General features: G+C 45.9%; 1 protein-coding gene across 3 annotated transcripts in view; it reads right to left on the bottom strand.

Moving 5' to 3' along the window:
• The window catches only part of itpkca (inositol-trisphosphate 3-kinase Ca), a 54,754-nt gene extending 31,303 nt beyond the window's left edge, over positions 1–23,451 (bottom strand). For 2 of the 3 annotated variants that reach the window (XM_055663767.1, XM_055663766.1), the window contains exon 1: positions 22,853–23,450. In XM_055663767.1, coding sequence (XP_055519742.1) covers positions 22,853–23,290 — 438 coding nt within the window. In that variant the 5' untranslated portion in view covers positions 23,291–23,450. Of the gene's footprint in view, positions 1–22,852 lie in introns of all 3 variants that reach the window. The other variant, XM_055663768.1, reaches the window with a different exon arrangement.
• Between the last annotated feature and the right edge of the window lie 1,018 nt (positions 23,452–24,469).

Here is a 24,469-nt window from a genome sequence, read left to right as displayed (position 1 = left end):
CAAGGGTGATTTTCTTCATAAAGAGACTGTTCTAGCCACGGAAACATTCAACAGACAGCGGAACACGAGTTGAAAATGAAATCGTCAGTTGAGACGGACACCTCGAATTTCAATACACAAGAACTTTATGAACTCACCAGACATTGAAAACTTATTTATCCAAATGAAAGTGCAAAAACATGTATTTATAAACTCCCCAACCTCCAAATCCAACCATCTTGTTAGCAACTGAACCAGACTCATATCGGAGCCAAGTAGATGGCATGGTGGCACAGCGTTGGAGTTGCCGCCTTACGGTACTAAAGGCACGGGTTCGATCCTGACTTGCGAGAGACCAAGCCTGGGGAGGGGGGGGGTGTGGGAGTGTATCACCTTATGACTACATTATACCTCCACCATGCACGAATGCTTCAAAATCAAGTGGTCGAGTTTTATTGTTACAGTGATAGGCTGAATAAGTTAGGTCTTTATTCTCTGGAGCGCAGAAGGTTAAGGGGGGACCTGATCATTGTGTCCCTGATAGGACAATGAAATTCTTGCTTTGCTTCAGCACACAGAACATAGTAGGCATTTACTACAAAACAGATCAGTGTGTCCATATACCATAATATAAATATATACGCACATGAATAAATAAACTGATAAAGTGCAAATAACAGATAATGGGTTATTAATAATCAGAGTTTTGTCCGAGCCAGGTTTAATGGCCTGATGGCCGTGGGGAAGTAGCTATTCCTGAACCTGGTTGTTGCAGTCTTCAGGCTCCTGTACCTTCTACCTGAAGGTAGCAGGGAGATGAATGTGTGGCCAGGATGGTGTGGGTCTTTGATGATACTGCCAGCCTTTTTGAGGCAGCGACTGCGATAGATCCCCTCGACGGAAGGAAGGTCGGAGCCGACGATGGACTGGGCAGTGTGTACTACTTTTTGTAGTCTTTGGTTGAACTTGTTGAATGATTGAACTAAGTTGGAAAACAACACAACAAACTCCAGCCTCCGTTTCATTTTGATGCAAGCACTACTTCTTCACTGATTTTTTTAATTTATCTATCCATTACCTCACACTATAACTTATCATTTACTCCCTCCTGCCTTTCACACAGATAGAATTTCCCTCCCTTCATCCCCACCCAAATCCAATTTCCCTGCAGCTTGCTTAAAAACCAGTTGAACTTTCTAGTTTTAACAAACGATCAAGGCCTGAAATACTAGTTCTTTCTTCACAGAGGCTGCCTAACCTGCTTAATGTTTAGAATGTTTACCATTTGTTCCCCCCATGCATTTTATGCATTCATCGTGTTTGCTGATTTGTAATTCAACGTATGCAATTAAAATGCAAACTATCCAAGTAAACTTGTCGTGCCTGTCTTTCCATGCCTCCGGTTACAAAGCATCTCTTCAGCAATGATGTGAGAGCTACAATACGCAAAGAATTGCAGGATTTTAATGTCACTTTGGTTATTTGAGTCAAGCAAGGTCAGTCATAAGTTAGGCGGTGCCTCAGAAACCTCAAAAAGCAACCTTACGAGGAACTCAGCACCAATCGAGGGAATGGAGCAGCGATTATTCGGGTCGGGACCCTTCTTCAGACTGGTGGACTAAGGGGAAAGAAAGCTTGAAAGACAGGTGGGGTTGAGGTAATGCCTGGCAAGTGATGGGTGGATACAGGTGAGGGGGAGTCTGATGGGTGGAGATAGTGACAAAGGCTAAATGTAAAAAGTAGACAAGGTAGACACAAAATGCCGGAGTAACTCAGCGGGTCAGGCAAACGTCACCGCTTCCTTTTCTCTAGAGATGCTGCCTGTCCCGCCGAGTTACTCCAGCATTTTGTGTCTGGAGAGAAGGAATGGGTGAGGTTGCAGGTCGAGACCCTTCTTCAGACCGAAGAGTCTTGAGCCGAAACGTCACCCATTCCTTCTATCCAGAGATGCTGCCAGTCCTGCTCTGTTACTGTTACTGAGGGCACATTGTCAGCTGATGATGGAGAATGTTAGTAAGAAGGGGGGTGGGGTGGAGAGAAGGGGAAATAAAAAAGGGTGCAGGAGTCAGTAAACTAACCAAAGTATCAGATCTGCAACAAGTGGCAATGGTGCAGCTGGTAGAGCTGCAATGTCATAGCTCCAGCGTGCCAGGCTCAATCCAGACCTTGGGAGCAGTGTTTAAGAAGGAACTGCAGATGCTGGAAAATCAAAGGTAGACAGAAGTGCTGGAGAAACTCAGCGGGTGCAGCAGCATCTATGGAGCCAAGGAAATAGGCAACGTTTCGGGCCGAAACCCGCTGAGTTTCTCCAGCACTTTTGACTACCTTGGGAGCAGAGTAGTGTGTGGAGAGCACATGTTCTCCCTCGATTGATTTTCCAGTTTCCGTCCTATATCTCAAAAACGGCAGTGCCATTGGTCTCTGGTGCACATCACATACCTTGTGATAGAATCTTAAAGTTAATGGGAACGTGGGGAGAATAAACTGAGATTAAGGTCAGTTGAGTGCAAATGAATGCTTGATGGGTCACTAAAAATAGACACAAAAACTCAGCAGCTCAGAGATCATCTATGGAGAGAAGGAATAGGGGCAGGGAGTTTCTACTACAGTTGTACAGGGTCTTGGTGAGACCACACCTGGAGTATTGCGTACAGTTTTGGTCTCCTAACCTGAGGAAAGACATTCTTGCCATAGAGGGAATACAAAGAAGGTTCACCAGACTGATTCCTGGGATGTCAGGACTTTCATATGAAGAAAGACTGGATAGGCTCGGCTTGTACCCACTAGAATTTAGAAGATTGAGGTTGGACCTTATAGAAACTTACAAAATTCTTAAGGGGCTGGACAGGCTAGATGCAGGAAGATTATTCCCGATGTTGGGGAAGTCCAGAACAAGGGGTCACAGTTTAAGGATAAGGGGGAAATCCTTTAGGACCGAGATGAGAAAAACATTTTTCACACAGTGGCGAATCTCTGGAATTCTCTGCCACAGAAGGTAGTTGAGGCCAGTTAATTGGCTATATTTAAGATGGAGTTAGATGTGGCCCTTGTGGCTAATGGGATCAAGGGGTATGGAGAGAGGGCAGGTACGGGATACTGAGTTGGATGATCAACCATGATCATATTGAATGGCGGTGCAGGCTCGAAGGGCCGAATGGCCTACTCCTGCACCTAATTTCTATGTTTCTATGGTTCTATGTGACGTTTTGGGTCGAGACCCTTCTTCTGAGTCTCCGTAAACTCGGAGGGCGTAGCTCCATGCTGTTCGACTGTGATTGATAACCAGTGGAGCTGGCTTTCTACCAATTGTGAACATTCCTCAAGTTATAAGATTACAGGTAAACAGAATAATTGCAGCATGACGCATCCTTTGCAGATGTGCGCCACAGTACCGGGGCAGACAGGCAAGGATGGAGCTCGACTAAAAGCAGCTCAATTAATAGTTCCACGATCTCCATGGCCCGCTGGGTTACAGGCCTTTCACACACTTCCCCTTCAAACATACATTTTTCTGCCCCCTCCCATCTGGCAGAAGGTACCAAAGCATACGGCCCCTCACATCCAGACTATGCAATAGCTGCTTTCCCCAGGCCAATTGACTCAACGCTCAGGGACTGATCCAAATACACCCCCCCCCCCCCCCAAACACAAACCAACAGGGCACACTTGGTTTGTGTACACTGCACTCTGTTGCACTGTTGTCTACTGTCCTGCGTTGCTGTTTTGTATATTTTCTATTTACTTTGTTGCACTACAGTAAGGAAGTGTATAGCGTAGTATATCTATATATGTAGCATGTTGTTCAATTGTGTTCTATGTAGCACCGAGGTTCTGGGGAAACGCTATCTCATTGCACTGTGTATATGGCTGTAATGACAATAAACCCTCCGGAATCTGGAATCTTGAATCAAAGGGAACAAAGGCTTTCGATATGCTTTTAAATGTGGGATGCAAATGAAGCCATGGACTCATACAGTACAGAAACAGCCCACCATTCCACCCATGTATTCAAATCTTATTCTCCCACATTTCCCACTGTACCACCCCTCATTTTACCATTTACCTGCGCACTTGGGACAATTTACAGTGAGCAGCTAACATGACAACCTATAGATCTTCTGTTTAAGAAAGAACTGGTAAAATCGAAGGAAGACACAAAATGCTGGAGTAACTCAGCGGGTGAGGCAGCATCCATGGAGAGAAGGAATGAGTGACGCATCTTCAAGGGTCTCGACCCGAAACGTCACTCATTCCTTCTCTCCATAGATGCTGCCTCACCCGCTGAGTTACTCCAGCGTTTTGTGTCTATAGATCTTCTGTCGCGGGGAGGAGATCCACAGATACACAGGACAAACGTGCAAACTCCATCTAGACAGCAGCCACAGGCAGACTAATCCCAGGTTGTTCAAGATGCAAAGAAGCATTCCTACAAGCTGCACCACTGTGCTGCCCATTCATTATCTCCCCCAGGTTTATGATCCTAGACAGCCCTGGATTGTATACAGCAGCAACATCACCAGGCAAAGCTATTGAAATGTCAATTAAGCAAATATATACCCTATACAAAAACATTGCTCACCATAATCTCCGAGACATATGGAGGTGCGGAACGTGGATGGATGATCGATTTTCTTACACATAAGCCGTCCTGCCCCATTCACCCCAGTGATCTCCACATTGCCGTCTGTCACAGAGCAGAGGCAGCTCAGCTCAGACTGCTCTCCCCCCCCCCCCCCCTCCAGCAGCTTCCTGCAACACCCTCAGCAGATCCTACACGCCACAAAAAGCAAGGTTGCGTAACCTGGTTGCACAGCAGCCAGCTAGCTACCTGCACAAAAGTTTCCATTACATACCCGCGATGCTGTGGTTGCGGTGACAATTTGATCAGAATCTACAAACAAGCAGAGGCAGACTAGGTCGATGCTCTCAGTAAAGCCATTCAAGGGGAATGCATTTGATCTGCACAGAAGCAATATTCCATACCCACGCAAGTACAAGACTGTCAGCAATGAAAACATTATGTAGGCACAAGGAACTGCAGGTGCTGAAACCTTGTAGACATAGAAAATAGGTGTAGGAGTAGGTCATTCGGCCATTCAATATGATTAAGGCTGATCGTCCAACTCAGTATCCTGTACCTGCCTTCTCTCCATACCCCCTGATCCCTTTAGCCACAAGGGCCACATCTAACTTCCTCTTAAATATAGCCAATGAACTGGCCTCAACTACCCTCTGTGGCTACTTGTGTAGAATACGAAGTAACTCAGCGGAACAAGCAGATTCTGCGGAGGTCATGGATAGGCAATGTTTTTGGTCGAAACACTTTTTCAATCAGAAGAAACGTTCCGACCCAAAATGTTGCCCATCCACGACCACCAAATATTCTCAAACATTGACCTGAAACATGATAGAGCTCTAGGGGCTAGCAAAATCAGGGGATATGGGGAGAAGGCAGGCACGGGTTATTGGCTGTGGATGATTCAGCCATGATCACATTGAATGGCCGTGCAGGCTCAAAGGGCCAAATGGCCTCCTCCTGCACCTATTTTCTATGTTTCAATTTGCCTATGTCCTCCAGATAGGCTGACTGACCCGCTGAGTTACTCCAGCACTTTGTGTTATAGTAAAAATAATTTAATCCATTACACATACATGTTAACACAAGCAAACAATTATTGTTCCTTAATGTATATTTAAAAAAAGTGCAAGTCAATACAATGACATATCTGGAACACTTGGAGGTGATTCAGAGTTAATTCGGACATGTCATTGAATCATAGAAACATAGAAAATAGGTGCAGGAGGAGGCCATTCGGCCCTTCGAGCCAGCACCGCCATTCATTGTGATCATGGCTGATCGTCCCCTATCAATAACCCATGCCTGCCTTCTCCCCATATCCCTTGATTCCATTAACCCCTAGAGCTCTATCTAACTCTCTCTTAAATCCATCCAGTGACTTGGCCTCCACTGCTCTCTATGGCAGGGAATTCCATAAATTCACAACTCTCCGGGTGAAAAAGTTTTTTCTCACCTCAGTATTAAATGACCTCCCCTTTATTCTAAGACTGTGGCCAATGGTTCTGGACTTGCCCAACATTGGGAACATTTTTCCTGCATCTAGCTTGTCCAGTCCTTTTATAAGTTTCTATAAGATATCCCCTCATCCTTCGAAACTCCAGTGAATCACATTGAATGGCGGCGCTGACTCGAAGGGCCGAATGGCCTACTCCTGCACCTATTGTCTATGAGTTATGGTCGACTAGCTTGCAATTCTGAATCCTGTGGGTATTCAGGAGGCTTTTCAACAGCAAGAGGAAGCAGGACCAGCTCCAGGGGATGAGCAAGAACAGTGCTCAAGCAAGCTGGGCCACACAGCTCCCAGCAGCTGGTGAAAGGGCATCACAAGATCACTGAGCAGCAAGAACATGCCTTGGAGGTGAGAAAGGTCAAGGGCAACAAAGCTTGTGCAAATGCGATCTTCAAGGCAAGGCATTGGTGGGAAGAGCAGGCCCGGTCAAGGAAAAAAGGGATGAAGCCTGGCGGGACTGTCCAGAGAGAGTGGTCAGTTCAAGTCCTCGTATAATGTTTAGTTTACAGTTAATAAAAAGTGTAATATAAATGGTGCAAAACAGGTTCACTAATTTAGTTTCGAGGTACAGCGCAGAAAAAGGCCCTTCGGCCCACCGAGTCCATGCCAACCGGCGATCCCCACATACTAGCACTATCCCACAAACTAAGGATCATTTACAATTTTTACCAAAGCCAAATTAACCTACAAACATGTGAGTTTTTGGAGTGTGGGAGGAAACCGGAGCACCCAGGGAAAACCCACGCAATCATGGGAAGAGCGCACAAACTCCACACAGACAGCACCCGTAGTCAGGATCGAACCCGGGTCTCTGACGCTGTGAGGCAGCAACTCTACCGCTGCCACTGCCACCAAGTGCAATGTGGTCAGATTTTCCACCACTAACTTCATACACACTTTCCACCCCGTCACTGGGCAGGGAGGGCAGGCACTGCCACCGTGGAGGCTGAGAACAAACTAAGCAGCAAAACGGATTGAGGTTTCAGTTCTAAACACCTGGACATTTTGACAGGAAGTTATCAGTACCAGTGTGCTTCACAACCACAGTAAGCACTTCCATAAGCCTTAGAACTACTGGTCATGATCATCAGCTTCACCTGTGCACATATGTTGAACATGCTGTGTCTCAGTGCTGCAGGGCAAGCCAACAGACCCCTGGTGAGACAGGTACAAAGTGCTGGAGTAACTCAGCAGGTCAGGCAGCATCTCTGAAGAAAAATGCTAGGTGATGTTTTGGGTCAGATCCCTTAGAATCATAGAGTGATACAGCATGGATGCAGGCCCTTCAGCACTACTTGCCCACAGCGGCCAACATGTCCCAGCTACACTAGTCCAACCTGCCTGCGTTTGGCCGATATCCCTCCAAACCTGCCCAATCCATGTACCCGTCTAACGGTTTCTTAAACGTTGGGAAAGTCCCTTCTTCAACTACCGACTGCGGCAGCTTGTTCCATACACCCACCCCCCTTTATGTGAAAAAGTTACCCCTCAGATTCTTATGTAGACAAAAATGCTTGAGAAACTCAGCAGGTGAGGCAGCATCTATGGAGAGAAGGAAATAGGCAACGTTTTGGGTCGAGACCCTTCTTCAGATTCTTATTAAATCTTTAAGAAGGAACTGCAGTGCTGGATAATCGAAGATAGAGAAAAATGCTGGAGAAACTCAGCGGATGCAGCAGCATCTATGGAGTGAAGGAAATAGGCAACGTTTCGGGCTGAAATGTTGCCTATTTCCTTCGCTCCATAGATGCTGCTGTACCCGCTGAGTTTCTCCAGCATTTTTATCTACCTTCTTATTAAATCTTTTCCCCTTCCCCTTAAACCCATGTCCTCCAGTCCTTGTTTCACCTACTCTGGTCTTCTTCAGACTCAGATGAGCTTTGGGTTCCAGAACATAGACCAAATGGTTTGGTTGCCTAGACTGCAGAAGATCTGGGGATTTTTTGGGGGAAATACACATGATCCTTTTGCCTCATGTGTACTGTTGCAAATATTGTTAAATGCTACCTGGCTTAATTGCAAGATGTAAAGAGAGCAGCAAATGAACATGTCCTAGCATGGGTAGACAAAAATGCTGGAGAAACTCAGCGAGTGAGGCAGCATGTATGGAGCGACGGAAATAGGTGACGCTTTGGGTTGTGACCCTTCTCTTCCTTTCTTCTTCCCGCCCCCACACCCTCACTGATGTGACGGGGGGGGGGGGGGGGGGGGGGGGGGGAAGAAGATAGGAAGAGGCTGAGCCAGTGGGCTGAGGAAGAGCTGGAGAGGGGAAAGAAGGAGAAATCAGGGACTACCTGAAATTGGAGACGTCAATTTCATGTCCTAGCACAGCATTAAATAGGAAATTATAAGCAAGTGTAACAAGGATAATACAATGGTGAAACAGCAAACCAAATGAACAGCAATAGGGTAAAGGATTAATTCATGGTGTGAACGAGAGCATTCTCTAGAAGAATAGATCAATACATTGATGAGGCCATAAAGCAATAAGCTATGTTAGTTTAGTGCTGTCTTAGGAAAGGGTTAATTTTGGATCTTCGAAGGGCCTTTAGGGGACTGCATGTTTTATTGCAACTTCGTTCAACTTGAGGTTGCAGCCATAACACAAGGAGTTTGTCGTTCAGGACAAGAAAATTCTTCAGCTTTGGAATTTCTACCCAAGAAAGCTTTGGAGACCCAGTTGCTGAGTACATACAAGACAGCCGAGAGGAATTTCTTTTTACGATTTATGGGAACGCGACTGGATAACTCGAAACAAAGAGCTTTTCACAGCACCTCAGTGCACGTGACAATTATAAACTAACCATTCATCGAATATGGGAACATGTGGGGAAAGCGGCAGAGGTTAAAAATCCACCTTATTATTAAAATGGAGGCGGTGCGAGAAGGCAAATGGCCTACTCTCTCTCTCCAACAACTTGTCCAAGAGGAAACGCCTCCCACCAGCCAAACTATCAAGGCACTCCAAAGAGAGTGATTTATGTAACCGTAAAACAAGAGCACAACACCTAACAATCACACCGCACAAAGACAAACATACATCCACAAACCGCATACATGGGCAATTCAGAAACACATGTTAAAACGCCAAAACTTGGCACAATTCAATACATTGCTGCGAATGCCAAATATTAACAGCATAGGACACTGTCAGTGACATCAGAAAGGCATTGTCACCCCAGTGGATCTCAGGGGATTGGGAGTTACGCGGGTAACAACAATATAGTCAAATAACTTTTCCCACGGTCAGAGAACAAGCAGAAAGTGATAAGTAGAGAAATGGAGATTAATTCATCAAATGCACAAACGCCCGGAGATACGGAAGATTGGTTCTAACCAAATTATAGGATTCTGGCTCAGTGTCTACACTCAAGCCAAATGCACAGCAAATGCAACCAAATACCATTTATTGCCTATCCTCCTGTCTACCTGCTCATACTCGCCCCTCATTTACTCCTCCCAAACAAAGTTATACATTTTCTACTTAGTTCATTCAAAAATATTGGGTTGTTTTACAATGTATGAAACACAGTGGGTGGTACAGTGGTGCTGCTTGTATGTAGCTATCTTAAGGGCCAGTCCCACTTTGACGACCTCTGCCGAGTTTGCCCTTGACTCATACTCGCAGCATGGTCGTAACGAGGTCGTAGGAGGTTTTGTAGGTAGGCCGTAGCAGGTCGTGATGCTAGTCGTAGGTACTAGTGACATCAAGTAGGTCGGGGCGTTTGTCCCGCATGATGAAAAATGTCCACGAGTAAAAAAGGTTGTGAATTAGGTCGTGAAAGTGGGACAGGCCCTTTACAGTACTAGCATTTTTATTCTTATGTTGTCAGGTAATAATGTATCCAAAGAAAACAAGTACTGCTATTTTTTTGTGTGGCCAATTTCAGCTAATAAAACTGTTTGAAATGATGTACTCTAAGCACCATGGCTTTGTATAGTTATATTTTGAAATATACTTTCAGTCAAAGGCTTTAAAGTTGAATGTTATTGCGTCATTATAGGTCAGGCAGCATGCGAGGAAAGAAAAACAGAATCAATGTTTCAGATCATGAACCCTTTGACAATAGACAATAGGTGCAGGAGGAGGCCATTCGGCCCTTCAAGCCAGCACCGCCATTCAATGTGATCATGGCTGATCATCCCCAATCAGTACCCTGTTCCTGCCATCTCCCCATATCCCCTGACTGCTTTTTTTTTTTTTTTTTTTTTTTTTTTTTTTTTAAGAGCCCTATCTAGCTTTCTCTTGAAAGCATCCAGAGAACTTTGCTATGATGCTTCACTCTGTTTTTGTGTTAAATTTCCAACATCTGCAAGTTTGAGAGTGCAAGTGCTACACTGGGTCACCATTTTGTTGAATATTTAACTATTCCTGAATTTTTAGTAATTTTAAATGAGTAAATTTGATTTCCAATCGCTCAATGCAAGAGATGCTTTAAAAACTTTTTTTTTCATATTTGTCAAAATAATTTCTAACTTTGCTTCCTGTCTAAGCTCAGTGGATGCCAATGGCAAGGCCTATATAGAAACATAGAAAACAAGTGCAGGAGTAGGCCATCGGCCCTTCGAGCCAGCACGGCCATTCAATATTATCACAGCTGATCATCCAGAATCAGTAACCCCGTTCCTGTTTTTTCCCCCATATCACTTGATTCTGTTGGTGCATTAGTTCATAAGTATGGGGTTGACAGGGAAAAATAGATCAGCCATGATTGTATGGCGAAGCAGACTCGATGGGCCGAATGGCCTGATCCTGCTTATGAACTAATGCACCAAGTCACCCGAGGGCTCGTCATGATGTTGGTGAGTGTGTGGAGGTTAGCGAGATCTAGACTAAGCCTGCAAGGACAATAGATCCAACTGAAGAAGTGTGGAACTTCTGCACTGTCAGGAGAGTCATTTTATACACAAGATCTTTATCTGTCCTGTGGATGAAGGAACTGCAGATGCCGGTTGAAACCGAAGATAGACACAAAAAGCTGGAGTAACTCAGCGGGGGGCAGGCAGCATCTCTGGAGAGAAAGAATGGGTGACGTTTCGAGTCTGAAGAAGGGTCTCGACATGAAATATCACTCATTCCTTAATCTGTCCTGTCAGGCAGTTATGATTAACAATTGGCAAATCCCATTCTACCCCATGTCCCGGCCAGTATTTATCCCAGCAGTATTTACACAGGTTATTGTCCCTGTTGCTGCACTGTTCTGCGTGTCATGTTATTGTATGGAAAATATTTCACATTACTACAACAGCAACTGCATCTCAAAAGTACAGTACTTCACAAACAAAAGTATAGCCCAGTGCAGATTATTTTCATGGGTATGGTGCAAGGAGGAGAGAGTCAAAGTCAGGAAGTTGGGAAACAGGAATACTGATATTTGGACATTTATTTTTCTTCATTGAGAAGCTGCAAAAACTACCCTCCCTGCAAAGCTATCAAACTTAGTTTTGTTTAGAGATATGGTACGGTAACAGGCCCTTCAGCCCACTGAGTCTGGGCCGACCAACAATCACCATGCACTAGCACTATCCTGCACACTAGAGTCAATTTATAATCTTTACCAAAGCCATTTAACCTACAAACCTGCACGTATTCGGTGTTGGCAGAAACCGGAGCACCTGGGGGAAAACCCATGCAGTCACAGGGAGAACGTACAAACTCCGTATAGACAAGTCAAGTCAAGTCAAGTCAAGTCAAGTCAAGTGAGTTTATTGTCATGTGTCCCAGATAGGACAATGAAATTCTTGCTTTGCTTCAGCACAACAGAATATAGTAGGCATGAATACAGAACAGATCAGTGTGTCCATGTCCCATTATATAAATATATACACACATCATACAGCACCCGTAGCCAGGGTCGAACCCGGATCTCCGGCGTTGTAAGGCAGCAACTCTACCATAAAAGTGCATGAGATTTTCCTGAATGACCAAAAGGCTTGGGGGCTTTCTTTGACATTTCATCCTTGTGTTTGAGAAGTAGTAATTGCAAAGGCTCACTGCTGGGAACATTCATTCATTATGTTTCCCGGGGAGGGCGAGGAAATGCGGAATGGAGAGTTTCATTTAAAAGTGGGCCTAGGAGGCGATAAAACTGAACCGCACAATGAGTTTTCTCAATAGATACATTCCTAACCCAACAATTAATCACTCATAAACATGGACCTTATATTCCCCAAGCACTAGCTCAGCTAAAGAAGAACATTCCTGCGATAGACACCATGAATCACGTTGCCTCATTCAGAACAGGAAATGACTGGACAGAGAGATTTAAAAAATTAAATCGGAACGACCCATTTCCTCGCAATTGTCTAATCAACATTTCCAGCGGATATTTATAGGCGGGCTTTGTGTAACAAATCCAGGAGTGAGCAATTGTAGAATTAGAATAGATGGAATATAGATACTAAATATATGGTGGCAAAAAGATGAAATCAAATTGAGAGGGAACACAAGAGGAAGAGGTTCAGGGCCAAACATGGAGGGCAAAGTGCTGTCTGACCAGTGGCTGTTCTTCCCCCAACTTTAATTATGTAGTAGCGCAGTGGGCGAGTGCTGCCTTACAACGCCAGAGACCCGAGTTCCATCCCGACTACGGGTGCTGTCTGTATGGAGTTTGTACATTCTTCCCGTGACTGCGTGGCTTTACTGCGGGTGCTCCGGTTTCCTCCCACACTTCCAAGTATATACAAGTTTGTAGGTTAATTTGGTTTCAGTAAAATTTGTAAATTGTTCCTAGTGTGTAGGATAGTGCTCGTGTATGGAGCGATCGTTGGTTGGCATGGACTCAGTGGACTGAAGGGCCTGTTTCCAAGCTGTATCTCTAAACTAAAAGCTCAACAACGTCCACTGATTCTATTCCACATAGTCAATTTCAAGATTCCTCACATCCTCTTGCTCCATAATTACAAAACCATTTCTGCTCCAATTCTGGTTTAGAGATGCTTCCTGACCTGAAGAGTTACTCCAGAATTTTGTGTCTATCTTTGGTGTAAACCAGCAACTGTAGTTCCCCCCTACACACCCATCTACAAACCCACGTCTTTGGGATATGGGAGGAAACTAGAGTCTCACAGCAAATGCGTGTGGTCACGGGGAGAAGGTGCAAACTCCACACAGACAGCACCCCAGGTCAAGATCGAACTTGGGTCTCTGGGGCTGTGAAGCATCTGAGCCACTGTGCCTTTCACTTCCCAACTCAAGTGAAGGGATGTGGGCATCATGGCAAGGGTCAGTTGTTACCCATTCGTAATTTCAAGTAGATGGTGGGAGACCATGACAGGCTCTTTTTCTCACAGAGTGGCGAGTGTGGAATTCTCTGCCTCAGAGGGCGGCGGAGGCAGGTTCTCTGGATACTTTCAAGAGAGAGCTAGATAGGGATCTTGAAAATAGTGGAGTCAGAGGATATGGGGAGAAGGCAGGAACGGGGTACTGATTGGGGATGATCAGCCATAATCACATTGAATGGCAGTGCAGGCTCGAAGGGCAGAATGGCCTCCTCCTGCCCCTATTGTCTATTGTCTTGCAGTTAGGTTATTCCTACATTGTTGTTGAGCAGGGATTTCCAGGGTTGACATAGTGAAGACAAAATACGAGTACATTTGGAAGTCAGCGTGCGGTGAGACTGGGAAGGGGACACAGATTCCTAGCACAGATAACACAGGATCAGCTCCAGTCGATGAACACCACTGCATACCATTGGAGCATTGCATCACATTTAAGCAAAACAACTTCCTGCCCATTAATTGTTTTTTTTTAATGAAATTAAAAGGAAGAGATTATAGATAAGAAAACAAAGTAAAAGAACAAGTACAGAACAAATACAAAGTTAAATTTGCATAAACAAGTCAGTGAAAAAATGGTTAATACACTTATGGATGTAAGTGGAGCCAAGCACGAACTCTTTACTGGAAGTTAGCAGCGATACTTTAGTCTTTATACAGGAAATTGTTATATTCAGAATAAGACAGTTCAGATACAGTAAACCCTCCTTTTTCCTTTCGTCTCCCCACCCCCCATCAGTCTGAAGAAGGGTTTCGGCCCGAAACGTTGCCTTTTTCCTTCGCTCCATAGATGCTGCTGCACCCACTGAGTTTCTCCAGCTTTTTTGTGTACCTTCGATTTTCTAGCATCAGCAGTTCCTTCTTAAACACAGTAAACCCTTGTTGTAACGGACCATGGACAGGGGGAAATAGTCCACTAAGAATGAATAAGGATTAACGAGGAATTGGAAGCGGCCAGGCATGGCGGTGGTGGCCAGGGGTGGCAACAGTAGGCAATGCCGGCCGGCAGCGGCGACGGCAAAGGTCGGTAGGTCTGTCCACTATAACCAAAATCGATTATTATGAGGTCCATAATAACGAGTTACTGTATTTTCATAATTGCTGATATTTAAAAATAGTTAATTGAAATAGAATGTAGAAAACAAATTGGATGGTAAGGAAAATAGAGGAAGAGCAGAGACAGCAAAGAATTGTTTTAATTCTATGCCGTCAATGAAACCACAAGATGACAATTCTAGACGTAACCACTTAAGCAACTGGGTTCCTGCAATCATTATTTATCAGATTACTGTCATATTATTTCAGTAATCAAGAGGAAAGACATTCTTGCCATAAAGGGAGTACAGAGAGTACCAGACCGATTCCTGGGATGTCAGGGCTTTCATATGAAGAAAGTCTGGATAGACTCGGCTTGTACTCGCTAGAATTTAGAAGATTGAGGGGGGATCTTATAGAAACTTACAAAATTCTTAAGGGGTTGGACAGGCTAGATGCAGGAAGATTGTTCCCGATGAAGTCCAGCACAAGGTGTCACAGTTTAAGGATAAGGGGGAAATCTTTTAGGACCGATATGAGAAAAACATTTTTCACACAGAGAGTGGTGAATCTCTGGAATTCTCTGCCACAGAAGGTAGTTGAGGCCAGTTCATTGGGTATATTTAAGAGGGAGTTAGATGTGGCCCTTGTGGCTAAGGGGATCAGGTGGTATGGAGAGAAGGCAGGTACAGGATACTGAGTTGGATGATCAGCCATGATCATATTGAATGGTGGTGTAGGCTAGAAGGGCCGAATGGCCTACTCCTGCACCTATTTTCTATGTTTCTATATTTCTATCAATAAGAATACTTTAGATAGATCATAGGTCATAGAACCTACGGCTGCTTGCAAAGCATCTCACAAAATGTAAACTACTGTCAATCCTTTATCCCACACCAATGTGGAGGGCTTTGGACTCAAAGGTGACACAATATTAACAAATTGTCATGTCAGTTCTTGCTTCCAATACATTGTAACAAAATGCCAACTTGCAACATAGAATCAAAAAACTGCGACGCAGTAAATCTGCAATTAAAGCAAAAAGCAGGATGCATCAGGTCAGGCAGCATCTGCAAATAGAAAAATAGCCCACCTTTCAAAATCGATGGAGAAAGATCTAGCCTGAAATGTTAATAATTTCACTCCTCTAAGCTGTTGAATGTTATTAGCATTTTCTGTTTTTAATGCCAACTGCCAAATTGAGTTCACCTCTGCCACAGAGGGTAGTTGAGGCCAGTTCATTGGCTATATTTAAGAGGGAGTTAGATGTGGCCCTTGTGGCTAAGGGGGTATGGAGAGAAGGCAGGTACGGGATACTGTTGGATGATCAGCCATGATCATATTGAATGGCGGTGCAGGCTCGAAGGGCCGAATGGCCTACTCCTGCACCTAATTTCTATGTTTCTAGAAAGACACTGCGGGCTGCAATGTTGAAATGGACAGATAGCATATTTTCAGAAATACGAATGAAACATAATGCCGTAAATCAACAAAAACAAAAGTGACCCAGATAGTATAAAGGCCGTAGAGATGCTGAAGCTCTGAAGCTCAAATGAAAACAGAACACACTAGAAATACATTGGAGGTAGATAAAAATGCTGGAGAAACTCAGCGGGTGAGGCAGCATCTATGGAGCGACGGAATAGGTGACGTTTCGGGTCGAGACCCTTCTTCAGACGGGTCACCTATTCCTTCGCTCCATAGATGCTGCCTCACTCGCTGAGTTTCTCCAGCATTTTTATCTACCTTCGATTTTTCCAGCATCTGCAGTTCCTTCTTAAACAGAAATACATTGGAGATCAATCTTTATCTGTGGACACACAAATGGGTTTAATCCTGTTTAAGAAGGAATTGCAGATGCTGGAAAATCGAAGGTAGACAAAAATGCTGGAGAAACTCAGCAGGCCGAAACGTTGCCTATTTCCCTCGCTCCATAGATGCTGCCTCACCCACTGAGTTTCTCCAGCATTTTTGTCTACCTTGGGTTTAATCCTACTGATCAATGCCTGCTCAATGATAATCTTATTGACCTTGTTTTTATTTCCAGAGGCCAAGCCTAATATCTGGGTGGATGAAGTGTTTTTATGGGAAAATAAGCAGGCATTACAGATTTTAGAAAGTAAAACATATCTGCAGATATGGGCATAATAGGACAAGACATAGGAGCAGAATTAGCCCATCCAGTATCCTCTGCCATTCGATCGTGGCTGATTGGTTTTTCTCTCTCAACCTCATTCTCTTGCCAGCTCCCCATAACTTTTGACATCCTTACTAATCAGCTTGTATCAAATTAGAATTATATTTGGAAAATACAGCAGGTGGACTTCCAGAAGGTTGTCAACAAAAACTGTGCACACAACTACTGGGAAAAGCTGAATTACTATGGATTTAAAGGAAAAAGAGCAATACATGGAATCAGATCTTTGTTTGCAAAGAGGAATTGCACCATCGATCACTGGTTGGGCCAGAAACCTAGTCTGAAGAAGGGTCTTGACCTGAAACGTCACCTGTTCCTTTCCTCCAGAGATGCAGTCTGATCCGCAAGGTTACTCCAGCATTTTGTGCATCCGCAGTTCTTTCCAACACACCTTTCTTTCAGTATCTACACACTTAGACAGATAGATGGATAGGACAGGTTTGGAGGGACTTGGCCCAATCGCAGGTAGGTGGGACTAGTGTAGTTGGAACATGTCGGCCAGTGTGGGCATGTTGGGCCAAAGGGCCTATTTCCATGCTGTATCACTCTATAACTCTACAAATGCAATGATGACTATACTGGGGAAAGCATGTTCATGGCAATGATGTTCAGGAAGGAACTGCAGATGCTAGAAAATCGAAGGTAGACAAAAGTGCTGGAGAAACTCAGCGGGTGAGGCAGCATCTATGGAGCGAAGGAAATAGGCAACGTTTCAGACCAAAACCCTTCTTCAGACTGCTCGAAGAAAATAGGCAAAGTTTTAGGCCGAAACCCTTCGTCAGACTGATATTCTTTGTGTGTTCACCCTGTGGAGACCAGTTGATGGACAGAATTTTCAAAGAGACCTGGGACTTTCCTTCCACTATCTGACTTGCTGTACTTTCCAATCCAGCAACCAGAGCAGTTCTTCTTAGTCAGGCAATACTTACATAACTACTGCATTTAACCTTATACATCGAAACCATGATAATTAATTCCTTTTAACTTTGCATTAAATAAAGTTCAAGCCCACAATACTTCAGGGGTAATAAATACCACTCTTGCAAAGGTTTGTCACACTTCATTGTTCTTCTGTTTATTTCTTTGGAATCAAGAATTTAATCTTTCCATCATCTCATGAAAAGAGGGAGGTGTCCTTTGTTAAACCTCAGACAATTGAACAGGTGATTGATTACCTGGATGTCTTGAATTCTTCTGAGAATATCACCCTCACCGCAACTTATTAATAGTAATGCCTACAGGTTATCGGATTACAACAGCACACACACACATGCAGAACTTAATCACAGCAAGCTCAGCACAACATAAACATCAGAGTCAGCAAACACGGACACGCATTCATAATGCAACGCACTCGTGTGCAGGTGATGCACTGCTTACTGTAATAAGTGTCTCTGAACAGAAACATGGAGTTGTTTTTCTCTCTGCTTCTACTCAGCGGCTAGAGCTTCCACTCAGCGGCTGTGGAAAGCATCTTGTCCGGAAACATCATAATTTCATTTGTGGACTGCTCTGCCCAGGACAAGAAGGCTCTGCAGAGAGTAGTGTGTTCGGCCGAACGCACTATGGGAACTACACTCGCCCCCTCCCCTGCAGGAACTATACATCAGGAGGTGCAAATCCAGAGCCAACAAGATCATGGGGGGGTACACAAAAATGCTGGAGAAACTCAGAGGGTGCAGCAGCATCTATGGTGCGAATGAAATGGGCAACGTTTCGGGCCGAAACCCTTCTTCAGACTGGGACCCCTTTCACCCCAGCAACAGCCTGGGACCCCTTTCACCCCAGCAACAGGTCAGGCAAACGCCACCGTTGCCATGCTGTGAAAACGGAGAGGACGAGGAGTTTCTTCCCAGAGGCCACTGTAAACTCCTATCTCACCAGGGAGTAACTTTACTGTACTAATTTACTGTTGGGTGGTGTCTTTGTAAAATTGCTGTTTTTTTTTTGTTTTTTTTTCCTCCAACAAATATGTAATATGTAATTCGGTTCCATTCTGTTTTGTAGTTTATTGCACAATCCACAAGCATTGCCACTTTCCATTTCACTTCACATCTCCTATGTGTACGTGACGAATAAACTTGACTTGACTTGTATGTGCTCCCTGACCAGCTGAGTGAATCCTGCATTTGCTGTCTTTATTACAGATTTCCAGTACATATTTGTCACAGTTACTGAACTGGGTAGGATGTGTTCAAACCTGCACGTGGATTACACAATCTGCTCTACATTCGGTCACAAGAGACTGCAGATTTTGGACGTTTCAGTTTTTATAATCTGACTCAGCGGGTCAGGCAGCATCTGTGGAGGGAAATGGACAGAAACTGAAGGAACCCGACCCGAAACGTCATCTGTCCATTTCCCTCCCAAGTTGCAGATTGACCCAGTCTGAAGAAGGGTTTTGGCACGAAACGTTGCCTATTTCCTTCGCTCCATAGATGCTGCCGCACCCGCTGAGTTTCTCCAGCACTTGCAGATTGACTTACTGAGTTCCTCCAGCACACTGTATTTTACTGCAGTACTTTCCACTTGAAGTGGGGAGTGACACTGGGCCCTCCAATCCCCATGCTGCAAAACAGAGTTCTTAAAAAATATTACCACTCTGCAATCTGTTGCGTATGGCTTCTTCATATAATTAACTAGAATTACAATGTGTTTGACTTCCACATGAAATAGATATTAATCCTGTAACCCAGAAAATACACACACACGCACGCATATAATTCCCCTGCCAGCCAAGGTCTATTGCCGTTGCATTTATAGAACACAGGACTGTATTCCCAGTAACAGGCCCTTCAGCTCACAATGTCCGTGCCGAACATGATACCAAGAGAAATTTATCTCACCTGCCTGAGCGCATATGATTCATAATCCCTCCATTCCATACAAATCTAGGTGGCCATCTAAAAGCCCCTTAAACCCCATCATTGCACCTGTCACCACCACCATCAGCGCATGTTCCAGATACTCAACACTTTGTGCAAAATATCTGCCCTACACATCTCCCCAATTCTACAGCTTTCTTATACGTTTAGGACATTCCAGAGCACTCCAGTCTAGGTTTAGTTTTTAGTTTAGAGATTCAACGTGAAAACAGGCCCTACGGCCTGCCAAGTCCGTGCCGACCATCCATCCCCACATACTCACACTGTCCTACACAGACTAGGAACAAATTGCTACTGCTACGTTCATTGACCTGCAATGGTTCCAAGTCCAAAGTTTTCCCTTGATTCATCTACTTTAAAAATGTTCCTCACTATCTCTGTCGCATATTCAGCCTTCCTGCCTTTGCAAGACTTGATGCTCTGATAAGCCTTGGTTGGGCTTCATTGTTTAATTGTTTACCAAGCCAATTAACCTACAAGGCTGCACATCTTTGGAGTGTAGGAAGAAACCAGAGCACCCAGAGAAATCCCAAGCATGTCCATGGGGAGAACATACAAACTCTGTACAGACAGCACCTTGAGTCAGGATTGAATCCGGGTCTCTGACGCTGTGAGGCAACAACTCTACCGCTGCACCACGGTCAATGAATTATCTCCAAAATGCAATCACGATTCCAATGTAGGGAAATTTACTGTGATTTTTATATCCAGCAAGACTGGGGGTGGGGGGGGAAGAAGAGTAACACTAGAGACCAGCACCGTGTCCGAGATGAGATTGGTTGACAGTTGGGACATCAAGATGAACACGCCAACTCAATCTTTGTCCAGATTGCAAAGATTGTCCAGACTGCTCTAATGTCCGGGGGGGGGGATTGTGAACCACAGATGATGGACACTGTAACAGAGACTGTAACAGCAACTATCTGATACTCCATGGTACAGAGCAAAACATTCCAAAATAGGTTCGCAGAAACTCAAAGACACAAAAAAAATCCACTCAAGGAGAATGATTAGTGACCAGAATGCCGCTTGTGTAATGAAGTAGGAGAGATAAACAGATGCTTCGGAAGGGGATGTTTAATAAGTGAACAATTAAACAATGAAGCCCAACCAAGGCTTATCAGAGCATCAAGTTTTGCAAAGGCAGGAAGGCTGAATATGGTGACAGAGATAGTGAAGAGCATTTTTAAAGTAGATGAATCAAGGGCAATCTTTAGACTTGGAACCATTGCAGGTCAATGAACGTAGCAGTAGCAATCAGCCTGAAGATGGGTTTCGGCCTGAAACATTGCCCATTTCCTTCGCTCCATAGATGCTGCTGCACCCGCCAAGTTTCTCCAGCACTTTTATCTACTGTAGCGGTAGCAAGTCAGGTCGAGTTTATCATATGCACAAGTACGGTTAGGCACAGGTACAATGAAAACCTTGCTTGCAGCAACATCACAGACACAGACTCAGTGTGAAATAACAAAGCAAGATCGAAGACAGGAAGCCAAGATTGGATCAACTTAAATTCAGTGTGTGTGTGCAAAGAGAGATGGGCACAATTGATCACGTTTTAATTGTCAGCGGTCAACTCCAGTGAAACAAACATTTTCACCATCCACGGGTTCAGTCAGACTAATCTGTGTGACAGGTCAATTAGTTTGGACTGCAACGCACCCCATGATAGAGTAACTCAGCGTCGAGATTTCCATTGTACACAAGTCACATGCAGTCCTGGCATTATTGCAGCCAAAGATCTTTGGTTGCAGTTGCAAGTAGCAGCAGAGTTAGGGATTTTTTTTTTTTTTAAAAGCACAAACATGCCATCATGTCTGAATGTAATTCACCGACTGCCACCAAGCCAATGCTCTCTGTAACACAAGCCAAAAGCAGAACGGAAATCAAACCCATCCTCCAAGTGTTCGGTCTGTACCACAACTCTTGGACCTACACCACAGAACAAAAACATTTGTGTAACTGTACCAGAGCTTCAGCTCAGATTCTGCTCACAGATTCAGCGTCTAGTAAAAGGAAAATTGAAGCAGATCCAACTATTTTTTTAGTGTACAAGTTAAACACAACCAAATCATCAATAATTACATTGCCAGCAGCAGACATGGGACACTACAAATTATTTTCTACCCAAACATATTTAAATTAAAAATCAACCAGAAAGCAGAGCAAATTATTAGCATGGGTGTCAAGGGTTTTGGGGAGAAGGCATGAGAATGGGATTGAGATGGAAAGATGGATCAGCCATTATTGAATAGCAGAATAGACTTGATGGGCCGAATGGCCTAATTCTGCATCTAGAACGTATGAAATCCCTTTGACAGTCCCCAAAACTCTTTATAGATAAACAATTAGATAATTAAAAAAAACTATAGATCCTTACCAGAAAAACTTAAAGAACAGAGAATCATTTCGCTACAAACAAAAGAAAATCCTAATGGAACAACATCTGAGATCGCAATATATCAAACTCAGGTACAATCCTGATCCAGCGTCATGCCCACATCCCCTTTGTTGTGTTCCTTTGACACCCATGGACATATCTCTCAACTGAAGGACATCATAGCACAAATAAAATAGGCGCTCCACACCAACCTCCAAAACACCTTTTCCTATCAGACATGCCTCAGCCACAAGAGCAGGTATAACCTTCCCCAGGGGATACAGACATGTCACCTTTTCGATCTCACACCTTCCCCTCCAGCACACGTTCATCACCCTCTTTCCGTCTGCTTTCCAGGGAACATGTATATATATCTATCACCACCTCCAACGACGGCTGTGTCAGGGACTCTTCTAATCCTAATCCAAACGTGACAGTCCAGGTGTGTACCGAGAGAGTGCCGCACTGTCAGAGATGACAGCCACCAGACAAAGGTGGAAGGGGGGGGGGGGTACCTAGGTTCCCACGTGGAGCTGCAAGTTCCTGAGACCCCCCCAGTTTAAAGAGGAGCTGGGCTGAGAGGGAGGACCCCAGGTAAATACCTTACCCCAGCAGCAGCAGCCTGTGGGTTAGCCGACTGTGGGACAGATTGGTGAATGTTCTCCACGAAGATCGAAGCTCGCTTCACCTCGATCACCAGCCCCTACCATCAGCTCGTTTTCCAGCCTAACCCTCCCCCCCTCTCCGACCCCCAGCCCCTCTCTCTCTCTCCCCCGAAAACCAGCCTCTCCCCCTGCCCCTACAACCTCTACCCCCCTCCCCTCAACCTTCTCAATCTTCAACCTTTCTCCCCCTCTGACCACCAGCTTCTCCCTCCCTTCTCTCTCCCCCTTCGACCTCCAGTCCTCACCTCCACCCTTGCTCCCTCCGTCGACTGCTAGCCTCTCTCCCCATCACTAGACCCTCTCTCCCCCACCTCCAGCCTCTCCCCGGGCCCCCACTCACTCACCCCCAGGCCGTCCTCCAGGCTGAGGTACTGCGGCGGCTGGCTCTCGGCGTCGCTGCAGGGGCTGAAATCGTCCTCGGACTCTTCGAAGGACGACGAGTGCCCGGCGGAGGAGAGCGACGACCCGGACAGTTTGCGGAGCAGCAGCGAGGGAGCGGGGGAGCCTCCGCAGCCGCTGTCCGACGACGGTGACTCCTCGTCGGGCTGCTCGTCGTCGGCCCCCGCCGCTCCGGGCCTGGCCAGCGACTCGTCCTGGGTGACGATGAGCCGGGGGATGGGCCTGTAGGCGGAGGGGGCCGGGGCCGGGCACGGACAGGGCGGACTCGGCCCCCTCAGCCGCAGGTTGCCCGTCATCTCCCGCAGGCCGTGGTCGTGGCCGTGGCCGTGGCCGGGCTCCGTCTCCAGCTCCAGCTCCGCCGCGGCGCACTCCGGGCTTTTCATTAAACTCCCGCTGCCGGCATCACCCACCGAGGGGGAGTCGAGGCGCGACGCTGCTCAGGCGGACAACCGTCTGCGAGCGGCGGCGGTGTTGCTGCTGCTGCAGCCGCCGCCACTACTTCTGCTGCCGCCAACACCGCCCATTTCGAAATTGCTCGCGGTCGGGTGTCGCCCCACCCGCGACCCGTAATACGCCCCCCTCCCGCTTCATCCCGCTGTCAATCACCCGCTGACCCCGCCTCCACGACGGGCAGACCTCGCCCCGCCTTCCGGCAGCTGTCAATCATAGCATAACCCCGCCCCCATGACGCGAAGATCTTGTCCCGCCTTCCATCAGCTGTTAGTCATACCCTAATCCCGCCCCTCCATGACGCGCAGACCTCGCCCCGCCTTCCGGCAGCTGTCAATCATGTCATAACCTCGCCCCCATGACGCGAAGATCTTGTCCCGCCTGTCAATCATACCCTAATCCCGCCCCTCCATGACGCGCAGAGCTCGCCCCGCCTTCCGTCAGTTGTCAGTCATATCTACATTTACACTTGTCCCTTTACCTCCCCCCTCGACTCCGTTCAAGGACCCAAGCAGTCGTTCCAGGTGCGACAGAGGTTTACCTGCATCTCTTCCAACCTCATCTATTGCGTCCGCTGCTCTAGATGTCAGCAGATCTATATCGGTGAGACCAAGCGGAGGTTGGGCGATCGTTTCGCCGAACACCTCCGCTCGGTCCGCAATAACCAAGCTGACCTCCCGGTGGCTCAGCACTTCAACTCCCCCTTCCACTCCGCCTCCGACCTCTCTGTCCTGGGTCTCCTCCATGGCCACAGCGAGCAGCACCGGAAATTGGAGGAACAGCACCTCATATTCCGTTTGGGGAGTCTGCACCCCGGGGGCATGAACATCGACTTCTCCCAATTCTGTTAGTCCTTGCTGTCTCCTCCCCTTCCTCAGCTCCCCTGCTGTCTCCTCCCACCCTCCAGCCTTCCGGCTTACTCCTCCTTTTCCCTTTCTTGTCCCCACCCCACCCCCACCCCTGATCAGTCTGAAGAAGGGTTTCGGCCCGAAACGTTGCCTATTTCCTTCGCTCCATGGATGCTGCTGCACCCGCTGAGTTTCTCCAGCTTTTCTGTGTAATCTACATTGTGTGTTGTGAACACCAAATATCCTATAAGAACACAGGGTGAA

Source organism: Leucoraja erinacea, chromosome 38, assembly GCF_028641065.1.
Source record: "Leucoraja erinacea ecotype New England chromosome 38, Leri_hhj_1, whole genome shotgun sequence".
Classification (NCBI taxonomy): domain Eukaryota; kingdom Metazoa; phylum Chordata; class Chondrichthyes; order Rajiformes; family Rajidae; genus Leucoraja; species Leucoraja erinaceus.
The sequence above is the reverse complement of the archived record's forward strand: the minus strand, read 5'-3'. Positions and strand labels throughout refer to the sequence as shown.